This window comes from Malus sylvestris, chromosome 14 (genome assembly GCF_916048215.2).
Source record: "Malus sylvestris chromosome 14, drMalSylv7.2, whole genome shotgun sequence".
NCBI lineage: Eukaryota > Viridiplantae > Streptophyta > Magnoliopsida > Rosales > Rosaceae > Malus > Malus sylvestris.
In genome coordinates, this window is record NC_062273.1 from 10,443,819 (window position 1) to 10,457,013 (window position 13,195).

Sequence of the window (13,195 nt, forward strand, 5' to 3'; positions counted from 1 at the left end):
TTAGGGTTTCCTTTTCTTTCCTTTGTTGCTTTTGCTTGAACTCCTTTGGTATTTGCTTGTTGTTTATCAATTTTGCTATAAAATTTAATAAACTCGCTTCTTTTGCTTTTCCCATTTTTTTTTAACCTTTAGACCTTATAAGCCAGTGGCAGGCGTGCTACTTTTCTATAAGTAGACAGGCCCACATAGCCTATGCAACCGTAGGTGTTGATGTAGAAACTTCTGCAAAGTTATTAACCATAGGGTTGGCAGCCGGATGCCTTACTTACAGAAGCAGACGAATCCGCGTAACCACTTGGTTATTCAACCTTGGATTTTTCCAATTCCGTAGGCCGTGTAGCAAGTATCACAACACTTTAGGATTTGGTATAAGTTATTCTGCGTTTGACAGAGGTGAAGCTTATCAACTACGTAGCATGTCGGTAGTGGATAAAATCTTCGTGTGTGCACGCTAACTTGTTTAACCTTTCACAATAATGTGCGGTTGCATAAGTCTAGCGTGGTTCTACTGCTCGAAGGGCAAGCCGTAGGCAGTCTTCTGGAAATCCGTAGGCTACCTTAGTGCACTCGGTAGCAGCTTTAGGTTTCCAGGGCAGCCGCCCATTGGGTGTGCTGCATAATGTGCCCCCTCCGTATCTAGGGCCCGGTTCCCTGCGGATTAAGCCGATAGACCCATAATCCTTCAACTAGCTAAGCCTTGAAACAGACCATTGTGGCTACTTCTAGGAATCCCGGCGCAAGCCATCATGCACCTAGTCATTCTAGGGCAGCCAAGCTCATCCACGTCTGGATATTCGGAGTGTTGAGTTTATCCTCCCTCCTTGGAGAGCACAGTTGGTCCCTTGGGGGGTGTAATTTTCTTTTGAAGTGCAAAAAGAAATAAGTTGTTGTAGACATATATTAAAGCCAAATTACAAATTACTTTTGAATTCTTTATTGAAAAATAAAATGAGCGAATAACTTGGTTGCAAAAACTGCATGATGATTGGATAGTCCTCGGTTTACGAGGTGGTGACCGTTGAGATGCTCGAGTCTTCGGGTCTTGATATAGTGTGAAGTCACACATGGTATTTCCTCAAATTGTAGGCGTTCCATTGCTTCTCGATCTCTTTATCATTCATGGTAGCAAGAGTATAACTGCCTTTGCCGCCGACTCTGTTGATCTTGTAAGGACCTTCCCAGATGGGGTCCATTTTTTTCGAGCCTTCTCTGCGGGCAGTGATGAAAGCTTTTCTTAGGACTAGGTCTCCAGGTTGGAACTGCCGGATCTTGGCCCTTTTGTTGTAGCTGGAAATGAGCTGCTGCTGGTAGGCTGCGATGCGGGTGATGGTTTGTTCGCGCCTTTCTTCTGCCAGATCTAAATCTGTGGCCATTTCTTTACTGTTCCGCTCAACGTTTGGCAATAGAGTGTTGATGCTTGGCACGATGATGTTGGGAGGTATGATTGCCTCCGAACCAAACGCCAAAGAGAAAGGAGTTTCACCGGTTGCTCGTCTTTTGGTGGTGCGATATGCCCATAAACATCCAGGGAGCTCATCTGGCCATTTTCCCTTTTTGTCGGTGAGGGATTTCTTGAGGCAGTCGAGAATCGTCTTGTTGGATGCTTCAGCCTGCCCATTGCCTTGAGGATATCTTGGTGTGGACATGTGTTGTTTGATGCCGTATTTTTGGAAGAACTTTGCCAAATCTTTTCCCACAAATTGAGGACCGTTGTCAGTGACGATGGACTGAGGGATGCCAAATCGGCAAATGATGTTCCTCCATATAAAGCGCTCTATATCCGTCTGAGTCGTGGTTGTCATGGGTTCTGCTTCTACCCATTTGGTGAAATAGTCGGTTGCCACGATCATCATGCATCTGCCCCCCGTAGCAGGCGGCATAGGCCCTACCAGGTCGATTGCCCACTGCATGAATGGCCAAGGACTCGTTTGCGGGTGTAGCTCACTGGCGGGTAGTGCTGGTACTGGTTTGTAGCGTTGGCAACGGTCGCATTTTTGTACTAACTCCTTAGCATCTTGGTGCATGGTAGGCCAGTAATAGCCTGCGTTAAGAGCCTTTTGGGCTAAGGATCGACCTCCAGAGTGATTCCCACAAACGCCTTCGTGGATTGAGCTTAGAACCTTCAAGTCATCGGGAGGTGCCAGGTACCGGAGATGTGGTCCGGTGTAGGATCTTCGGACGAGAATGCCATTCCACATATAGTAGCGTGCCGACTTAATTTGAAGCTTCCTTGACTCCAATCTTTCTGTGGGTAATGTGCCGTTGACCAAGTAGTCTATAATTGAACTTTGCCAAGTGGGAGTTACACTAACCTGTGACACTTCGGCTATCGACTCCATCTCTATGCTTGGCTTGTCTAGATATTCCACCGGAATAGAGCGTTTGAATTGGTGGTCAAGGGCGGAGCCTAAACCAGCTAGTGCATCTGCATGTGCATTGTCTGCCCGCGGAACTTGAGTGAGAGTGTAAGTCTGAAATGCTTCAAGCTGCTGGCGTACTTTCTCTAGGTATTGTGCCATCCTTGGGTGTTTTGCAGTGTATTCCCCAGTAGCCTGGCTGGTGATTAGTTGGGAATCAGAATGAATTGCGAGTTTCTTCACCGCCAAGTCTTTTGCCATTCGGAGGCCCGCTAGTAGAGCCTCGTACTCTGCTTCGTTATTGGATGCTTTGAAACCTAGAGTGATCGCCTGCTCGAGCATTGAGCCATCTGGAGTAACAAGAACTACACCTGCTCCCGAGCCTTTATAGGTTGATGCACCGTCGACATGCAAGTTCCAGAAATCTTTATTGGATGGAGTAAGTGTGGCTAAGGTACTCTCTGCTGCTTCTGGGGCGTCGTTGGGCCGCACTGTTGCGTTGCCTAGGCTAGGTGTGAATTCTGCCACGAAATCCGCCAAGGCTTGGGCCTTTATCGCTGTGCGAGGTTGGAAAACTAAACCATATTGGCCAAGTTCCAATGCCCATTTCATCACTCGTTGAGAAGCGTCCGGACCATGTAATATTGATCGTAAGGGATATTGAGTCATAACAATGACTGTATGAGCTTGAAAGTAGGGTCTGAGCTTCCGAGCCGCAACAACTAACGCCAAAATTAATTTTTTGATCTTCGGATATCTTGTTTCTGCATCGAGAAGAGCTTTAGAAGTGTAGAATACCGGCAGTTGGGCCCCCAGCTCTTCTCGTATGAGAGCAGAGCTCACTGCTACCTCGGAAACTGCCAAATAAATATATAAATCCTCCGCTGCTTCCGGCTTGGATAGTAAGGGAGGTGATGTGAGATAACTCTTCAAGTCTTGGAAAGCTTTTTCGCATTCTTCATCCCATTTGTTTCTTTGTGCCCTCTTGATAGCTTTGAAAAAGGGTTTGCATCGATCGGTGGATCGTGAGAGGAAGCGATTGAGGGCGGCTGCTCGTCCGGTCAAGCTTTGGATCTCCTTCAAGGTAGTTGGAGATTTCATCTCTATGATTGCTTGGATTTGCTTGGGATGTGCCTCAATTCCTCGTTGGGTTACTAAGTACCCTAGGAATCGACCTGAAGATACTCCAAACGTGCACTTGGTGGGGTTGAGCTTCATCTTGTACCTTCTAAGGATATTGAAAGCTTCTGCTAAATTGCGAATGTGATCTGATCGCTGCTTGCCCTTTACCATGATATCGTCGACATAGACCTCCATGGTTACCCCAATTTGCTTTTTGAACATCATATTTACTAACCTTTGGTAAGTGGCTCCCGCGTTCTTGAGGCCAAAAGGCATGACCTTGTAGCAGTAAGTGCCTCGCTCTATCACGAACGCAGTTTTCTCCTTGTCGGGCTCATGCATGGCTATTTGGTTGTAGCCGGAGTATGCGTCTAAGAAACTAAGTAACTGGTTTCCAGAAGTTGAATCTACTAATAGATCAATCCGGGGGACAGGATAATGGTCTTTTGGGCATGCTTTGTTGAGGTCAGTGTAGTCTACGCAAACCCTCCATTTGCCCTTCTCTTTCTTCATGACTAGTACGACATTAGCAAGCCATGCCGAGTGTGCTACCTCTTCTATGAAACCGGCCTCCAATAGTTTGTCGATTTCTGCCTCGATGATCGCTACTCGTTCGGGAGCGAAATGTCTTCTTTTTTGAATTACCGGTTTGGCAGTTGGATCGACGTGCAGCTTGTGGCAGGCCACTTTGGGATCAATACCGGGCATGTCGGATGGTGACCATGCGAAGATATCTCGGTTTTTCCTAAGGAAAATTGTGAGTTCTTCCTTCTCATCTGGGCTTAGTCATGAGCCAATTTTAGCCGTCTTTTCCGGCTGCTGGGGATCAAGAATGATGTCTTCGGCGTCCTCTTCGGGTTTCCATCCTATCCTGTCTGCTTGGGTGCCATCTTCTCGATCCACCTGCTGTAATTGCTATTTGGCAATTTCTTTGCCCTTTTGGACTTCGGTAACCTCTACGGGGGTAAAGGTCTTTTTCTTTGTTTCTTTTAACATTTGCACAGTGCATCGTCGGGATGAAGCCTGGTCAGACTTGATCTCTCCGACTCCTCCTCCCGGGATGCGGAATCGGATTTTTTGATACTTGACGGAAGTGACAGCATCCAGCTTGATCAACCAAGGTCTCCCAAGAATCCCATTGTAGGGAGATGGGTCGCTTACAATCGTGAATGTTTGCTTTGAGACGACTGGCGGTGTTTTTACGTCAAGTATGATATGACCGATGGCAGTTGAGGTGTGTCCGTTGAATCCAGTAAGTACCTCTGCCCGGCGTATGATTGTACTTTCCAGGCCCATCTTCTGAATGACTGAAAGTTGAAGTAGGTTGACCGCACTTCCATTGTCAACCATCATCCTGTCGACTATAGCATGGGCTAGTTGGACAGATACTACTAATGCATCGTCGTGTGGGAAGTCGACTCCTTCTGCATCCTGCTCCGTGAAGCCAATGATAGGTCCAGGTTGGGTACCGACTGCATGAACTTGTGAGATTAGTAAGGCCTGCTGGATCTTCCTCTTTTTGGAGTTATTAGTAGCCCCTAAGTGCTCGGACTCAGCGAAAATGCCATTGATTCGAATCGTCTTAGTTGGTGGCTCCTCATCTCCGTCTGCATTCCTTTTTTGCTGCTCAGCTGGCTTGTCCAAATATCTATCGACTTTGCCTTCTTTCACGAGTTTCTCTAGGTAGTTCTTCCAAGTGTAGCAATCGTTGGTTGTGTGACCGGGACCTCGGTGGAATGCACAATACTTAGTGTGGTCCAACTTGGAAGTATCTCCTTTTGACTGCTTCGGCAACTTGAACCATGGTTCATTCTTGACGTCACGAAGGATTTGATGAATCGGAATTGAGAACTTAGAATAGTTGTTGGTCATCGGGCCTTCTTTGGTCGTGGGTTGGTCCCTGCGCTTGAACTCCTGCCTGCCCTTGTTGGGTTGTTTTTCATCCTTCTTTTGAGTAGCTGCCAACTCTTTTCGAGGTTGTTCGGGAGCCTTTTCTGCTTGTCGAGCCTCGTCCCAAAGCGCATGCTTTTCTGCCAGAGCAAAGGAATCTGCTAGAGTTAGGTCTTCTTTCATGATCATTTCTCCAAACAGTGGGTGGTCTGCTGGTAGTCCTTTTTGGAAGGCTGCACTTGCTATCGAGTTGTCGCATCCGACGATCTTCGCCTTCTCTGCTTTGAATCTCTTCACGTAATCGCGAAGCGACTCTTTTGGGTTTTTCTTTACGTTGAATAGGTGATCGGACTTCTTCTTGATCGATCGATAAGATGAGTATTCTTTGGTGAAGACCAAGGAAAGATCATCAAAATTCAGGATGGATCGTGCCGGCAAGGTATGAAACCAATCTTGTGCCTCGCCTTGTAAAGTAGTGGCGAATATTTTGCACATAAGGGCGTCATTATTCCGATAAAGGACCATCGCATTTCGGTAATGCTTCAAGTGTCTTTCGGGATCCCCATCTCCTTTGAAAGATGTGAAGTGTGGCATGCTAAACTTGCGCGGAGGCTCTGCCTGCTGGAACTCATCCGCGAAAGGTGACCTGCTCATGTTGGTCATATCTCGCCTTAGTGCCTCATCAACCATTTCGTTGCGCCGAAAATCACGCATCCGCTCATTGAAAAGCCTTTCTACCTCTTCTTGGATTTGCTTTTGTTGGGGTAGCGGAGCTTTTTGCTGCCTTTGGTCTTTTTCTACCGGTCTAGGCTGCTCTTCTTCTCGCTCGGCTCGTCTACGCTGTGGCTGCAATGGATGAGATAGATTCCTAGCAGGCGAGGGATTTCTTTGCAGGCTACCGGTTGAACTAGAGCCAGATTGAACGATCGTTTCCTTCCGTTTGTCAGGCTGCCTGCTCCGATGTGATGTGGAGGATACTCCTTGTGAGCCTAATCGCGAATGAATGCTTTGCCTGGAAGGTTGCCCATGTTGATTATCAAAGCGTGGCCCCAACCGTGAATGTATACTTGCTCGTGGGCCTAACCGAGAGTGCACGCTCATCCGCGCGCTAAGACGGGAGTATACGCTATTTCGGGGGCCCAATCGAGAGTGTGCACTGTCTGAATGCTCCACTTGTGATGGGTTGAATGGCTGCTTTCCAGGACGCTGTTTAAAAGGCTCCTTGTCTACCCTTGTTCTACTCCGGGAAACTTCATCGTGAGCGCGATGCATCTCAGTACGTTGTAAAAGTTGATTCACCAAGGTGGTTTGTTGTGCAAGGGCGCTCGTCAATTCTATGACTTGTCGGGACAAGTTTTGTTCGCCATTCGGATTGGAAGAACTTGGATGGAATGCACCTCATTGAACAATGAAAGGGTGGTTGACTCCAAGTGCGAGATTTGAGTTGGGGAATGTCAAATCTGCAGAGAAATGTGGTGAAAACGCCTCAGCCTCGATGATTGGTCCGGATGGTTGAGATTGTCTCGGGCGGACTTGGGCAGCTTGGGAAACCATGAAAACAGGCTGGGCTGCGGGGGCAGGCTGGATCGTTGGAGCAGGCTGGGCTACAAGAGCAGGCTGGATCACGGGAGCAGGCTGCTCAATGCGCGGTGCATGTGAATGCGAGGCTTGGGCTTTGGTCCACGTAAACTTGGATGGCACAACTCGAGCCGTGGTGAAGGCTCGATGGACCTCGCCACGAGTGGCTACCGAAGTAGCCACCGTGGTGGTTCCCATGGCGGCTGTGGTGAAGGCTCCATGGACCTCGCCACGAGCGGCTACCGAAGTAGCCACCGTGGTGGTTCCCATGGCGGCCGTGGTGAAGGCACCATGGACCTCGCCGCGGGTGGCTACCGAGGTAGCCATCACGGTGGTTCCCATGGTGGAAGCTCGTGGTGATGATGTCGCTCCCCTTCTTGTCGCATTTTGCCTCATGGATCTCCGTAGTCCCATTTCTTGAATACTAGAATTTTTACTTGCGGAATTTTCTAAATTTCTAGTCATTATATTTTTCTTATACGTTTTATCAAAGAACCTTTGCAAGTAGAAAATTCTAATAATAAGAACGTATGAAAAATATTCAAATAGACTAGAAAATAAAGAAAAAACCTTTTTGTACGAGAGTCTTCTACGAGTATGGATTACAACTCTCAATGAAAGCACCAATTTGTGGATGCAAATTTTCTCCTCTTCGATCTTGGACGATTTTGCACCTACAAAACAACTAGCACCTTAGGTTAAGGCCAAAAGCCTCACGCGCCCACGATGAATGGGGGGGGGGCTTTGGCCGAAGAACCTCCGATGCCAAAGTTAGAAATTTAGAGAGAAATAGTGTTTAGAGTGTTTTGGAATTTTTGCAAGAGGTTTGGACTGAATTTTTGGTGAGAATATGAGCCTATTTATAGGATTAGGCTTCCCCATTTTTCACCAAGGAAGGGCCGGCCACACCCTTTCCTTTTCTTAGTCAATTTGTGGTTTTTTATTAGCCCCTTTATTGGCTAATAAAATAGAAATGAATGGGGTCTTAAATGATTAGCTTTATTTGAGTAATAAAGTGGAGGAAAATAAAAAAAAAGGTAGGGAAAAGATGGGAGGGAATATGGCCGGTTACTATGGGATTTTTAGGTTTTATTTTAGGTTTAATTAGCCAATTAATTGGCTAATTAAATATGAAAGGAGATATTTTATTATTTATGGTATTGATTGGCTAATTTAAAAGGGAATGAAAGGTGGAAAAGGTAGAAAAAAGGTGATGGAATAGACTTTGAATGGGGTAGCCGGCCCTATCCCATTTTTTAGGTTTGAGTGGATGTTTCAAATTGGTAATTAAGGGATGATTTTAGGAGATATGGGAAGAATATATTATTTAGATAATTAATTAACTAAATAATATATTAGGGAAATTAAGTTTTGGAAATAATTACCTAAAATAAGATAATTTGGAATTAGTTACCTCTTCTGGAGCATTTTTGAATTGGTTGAGGATGATTACCCACTACTTGCGCGTAGGAATCCCGATATACCTCAAGGGTATTTTTGTCCTCTTTCGTTCACAAATCCACGTGTCGCCTAGTGAATATTTTTGGCTCCACAACAATATCTCGCATAAATGAAAATATAATATCGGGTGGCCATCGACATATGTTGACACACAAGTTCATGCAAAAGTATCTTGACATGAACAAGATTGGGTCTAACAATGATTTACGCTCTAGTACTACAATCACGTGAAGATTGGTACTATACATACGAGTCCTAATTGCCTATATCAATTTAGGATAGGACTGACACATATAGTGGATCCAAAATGAGCATACGGTGCGATGTGAACATACACGTGAAGACTAGCCCTGGCCCGATCAAGTACTAATACTAGTGTAGCATGCATGATGAGCAATAATATAAATATGATCATGCTATGGAAATTTCGTAATCCATAACAATAAAATAATGATATTTGTAATTGCAAATATATTCATGGCATCACGTCAAAATATGCATAAACATGCATCTTGTAGAATTTATGAGAATTTCAAAAATTCCGTCAATACGCTAATTCTTAAAAAGGTTAGTCCAATCTAGGCGTAATGTAGAAAATTCTTTATTAAATATTTAAATGGAAACTAACTAAATATATACTATTTAAAAGCAAAGACCGACTCACAAATCATGTCGTCGGGTCGAACCCGCCTCATGGGCATCGAAGATCTTTGCGATGCGTTTCAGCTAGAAGCGAAACCATTTATGTAAATATATAATGAACTAACGTAAATTTTCATATTCGTACAAAGTACGGCTAATAAATGAATTATTTTAAAACCATCGAATTTCGACAAATGAAGGGGGATTCAGATTCATCATGTCAAGAAACCTAAGGAAGGACCTCGGGTTCGTCCACGTATCGCCGCAAGGTGGCTGCACTAGCGTCCTGCGTCGCCACAAGGTGGCTGCACTAGCAGCCACGTGCTGGATGAGTTGGCCACCACGCGCTCCCACACGTTGGTCACCACGTGTGCCCATGAGCCTTCTTCGCGATTTCCATATTTTTGCAGGTTTTTCTCCAACTTCCAGAGCTTATTTCAAGCTCGATACTCAACCAAAATCAATGATTCAAAAACCTAAATGAAGTTAGAAATGTAGGGAATAGATCTATACCCATTTGAGGTCATGTTATGGTCAACGTTGGTTGGAAAATGGGTTTGAAAGTGGCTCGACGACTGCAGTTCTAAGTTTCCAATCTGGGGAAGTCTCCCCATTCATCATTTTTGTATCAACCTTCCCCCAAATCTAGTATAAAGGTTAAAAACAATATCAGATCATGTTTAAAATGAGAATTTTAGGGATTTTGAGGCTGACCAACGTCGGGGATGGTGGAACCCATCAGAGAAAATGGTGAGCCATCACCTAGTTTGATGTTGTGCAATCTGTGCAGTAAGCAGAGGATTTGAGATGGGAAAAAGAGAGACGAGAGAGTGTGAGGTAAGGGAGTTCGTAGTAAAGTGGCAAGTGAATTGTGTATGGTGCTTAACCTCTCCGTATTACAAAGATGAGAAGGATAGAGATAAAGAGAGTTTGAGTGAGAGAGAGGTGAGGTGAAATGAGAGAGAATGATATAAGAGAGTTAGAGAGAAAGTGAGAGATTGAGATAGTGAGATAAGACATGAGAATGAGGGGAAGGAGTGATGTGGGCTCCACTTGGCACATAACTCAAAGTCACAAAAGACAATACCAAAAATATCTTGTGCAAACGTGAATTTACCAAAATGCCCTTCACGCTCTGTAATTTGTAAAATCTTTGTCGTAACTCCGAATTCAGTTCTACTTGCGCCCACCCATTCGCATCGTCGAGTACTTCGAGAATATATGTGTGTGTCTTTGGGTCAAGCCCAAATAATAATTACTTAGGTACGAGACCTAATTAATAAATGGGAGATTATATTCACACAACTCAAATTACTTCCCTCACACTCTTTTAATTTTTTTAATATTTTTTCTATCAAGTGTTAATGGTGTGTACAAAATATTAAAAAAATTAGAAAGGTGTAAGAGAAGTAATTTGGGGTGTGCGAATATAATCTCTCTTAATAAAATACTAACGTAAACGGGCCTCCTTACCCACTTGCTTAACAAACCCAATGAATAAGCCATCGATATTACGACCTCCAGCCTTCAATATCAACGACTCACTGTTGTCTCAATAAATAGGTAATAAATTCCCAGGAGTACAAAATTACCATTTTGCCCCTCATTGTGCAAGGTGAAATTTTTTTTATAAGGATAAGGATTCAAACGTCAACGAATATAGTCCAACAAGGGCATTTTTTTTAATTTTAAAGGTTATAGAATAAAATAATATTAAATTTAGGATGTGATGTCACAGCGTTCCTATCATGTACTAATCGACGAAATATTTTTCGAATTTTTAAAATATTTTTTTATTTGTTTTAAACTCAAACTCAAACTATACATTAGTGGGTACGTACGGTTTTAAAAATCCAAATGACGATGTACCTATAGTCAAAGTGTAGAGGACATGATCACGAGCATTTGCATTTTTTTTTTTACATTTGTCTCACTTGTAAATGAATTATTATGAAATTTTTAATGTGTTTTTGATATTTTGTAGGAAAAATAAAGATATCACATGGCCTTATTAGGTGCTGCCAGATGGGTTGTGTAAGAGTTTGGACCAACCAAAATGCACCACCTGTCTGGGTAGTGAGAAATTCTGGTACTACCTTCACTGGAGTGAAACTGGCATTTTTTGGATGATTACTCGTGGCAAGTTATGAAATAGTACCTTAAACCTTAATGATAGCCCATAAGTTGCCACATGGTAGAGAATTAGATATTGAGAAAGAGATGTGACAATTGGGTATTAGTGGAGACAAAGATCGAGTGGTGGTGACTGATATGTTGCGAACTGGGGAAGGGTAGCAGACAGAGAGTTTTGTTGTCGTCGATGACAAGATGTGAGTAGTGAGAGGATTGTTGCTAGTGAAATTAGGTGGTCGAGAGAGGGTGGGGGGAGAAGGAAAGAGGGAGGGAGAATTGAGATGAGGGAGGATGGGCATGCATGTGAAAAGGCTAGAAGTTAATATTTTTGGAATAATCAATTTTAATTATAGAATTAAAAAGATTGATTAATTAAGTGATGTGATGTGATATGTATATATCAGTTTTTACATAACGTCTCTAAATGAGATGTCAAAATCCTAGGTGAAATGCCATATTTGAAATAAAAATTCTTTCCAACCGAAGTGTTATTTACTGACTGAATTTGAAGGCTTTGTAATCAAGAGTCAAATTTGACATCAATGCCAAAATTATTTTTAATTCATTTTAATGGTGCGTCCCTTATTTCAACCAATAAAAATTTTATTTCAACATTTTTTAATAGCTACAATAGTTTAAAGCTTTATTTTAATAAGAAAATCACATTTGACAATTCAGTTGATGACACATTCTGACCTGGAATGTCCACCTGGACTTCAAATCGAGCTGTGTTGGCCGACCCCAGGAAGGTGACGAAACCATAAAGTGTAGTGATGTGGAAAAATGTGAATAAATTTAAACCTAAAAGTACCTAAATATAATAGTGCGCATGTGAGCAGGATTGAACCCAATTCATACGTGATGCAGTGTGACAGCCCGTCCCGAAAAATTATGATTTTTATAATTGTATTACGTGGAATTTCGAAAAGGCCCTTTGAGGCATATGTCTTGCTTTGTGTTAATCGCTTGTCATGACACGTAAGACTTGATTTCTTGGCATATTCTTGTAGTACTCGTCGCTACGGACGCGTGGGCGTAAGCGGTTCGTGATTTGGAGCTATAGCGAAGAAGTTATTAAAGTTTGAAATTTGATCAATTTATTAATTTCAGAAAATATGGATTCGTCCTTTATAAAATCTGGTGTGCTATTTGGATGGCCTAGATTTAAAGAAGAAGAAATGGATGGTGTGGATGGAAAGGAAAGAAGGAAAAAGAAGAGGAAGAAGAAGAGGTTGGGCAGTATTTGGATGGCCTAGATTTAAAGAAGAAGAAATGGATGGTGCGGATGGAAAGGAAAGAAGGAAAAAGAAGAGGAAGAAGAAGAGGTTGGGCAAACTGCCCAACCAGAGGGAGAGATGCAGTAGCTCCGGGAGAGAAAGGAGGGAGCTGGCCGAATTGGGAGGAGAGAGAGAGAGAGATTGACCAATCGGAACAGAGAAGGGAGGAAAGGAGAGAGGGTGAGAAGCGGAGGAACGGAGGAGAAACGGGTTGAGGGAACCCGCAACCCGTGTTCAACCCGGTCGGCACCCGTGTGCAATTTCAACGATTTTCACCCATTTTTCCGTCGAATTGCTGCAAGAAATTACTTAGGAACTTCTCCACGTCATTCCCTCTATCCATTCCATCTCAAATTTGGAGAGATTTGGTCTTGAAAATGGAGGAACCCGCGAGGAAGGGTGCGACGGTCTTAGCTTCGAATCACCCAATCCCGAAGCAATTTCTTTCAATTGCCACCACCCATGGCATCATCTTAAGGCCTAGAACAAAGCCCAAGCAATGGTTGAGATGGCGAAGTTGATTTGAGGACGGATTGAGCACACCCAAAACCTAGGGTTTCCGACGGGTTTTGTTGAAATTGGAGGCCTTGCCGACCGAATTAGCCTTGGCCACAGGTATGAAAGTTTCTCTACTCATTGATATCTTCATTTCTGTAAATTTTGGTAATTTTTGGAAATAGTTGAATTTTCCGGCGAGCCGGGGCGGCCGACCGCCACCCACGGCGGCGCGTGGCC

At 43.8% G+C, this 13,195-nt stretch overlaps 1 protein-coding gene across 1 annotated transcript; it reads right to left on the minus strand.

Moving 5' to 3' along the window:
- Window positions 1-4,394: 4,394 nt before the first annotated feature.
- LOC126599016 (uncharacterized) lies at window positions 4,395-5,558 on the minus strand. Its single transcript, XM_050265404.1, has one exon. The coding sequence runs from the start codon at window positions 5,556-5,558 to the stop codon at window positions 4,395-4,397; it is 1,164 nt and encodes a 387-aa protein (XP_050121361.1).
- Window positions 5,559-13,195: the final 7,637 nt, after the last annotated feature.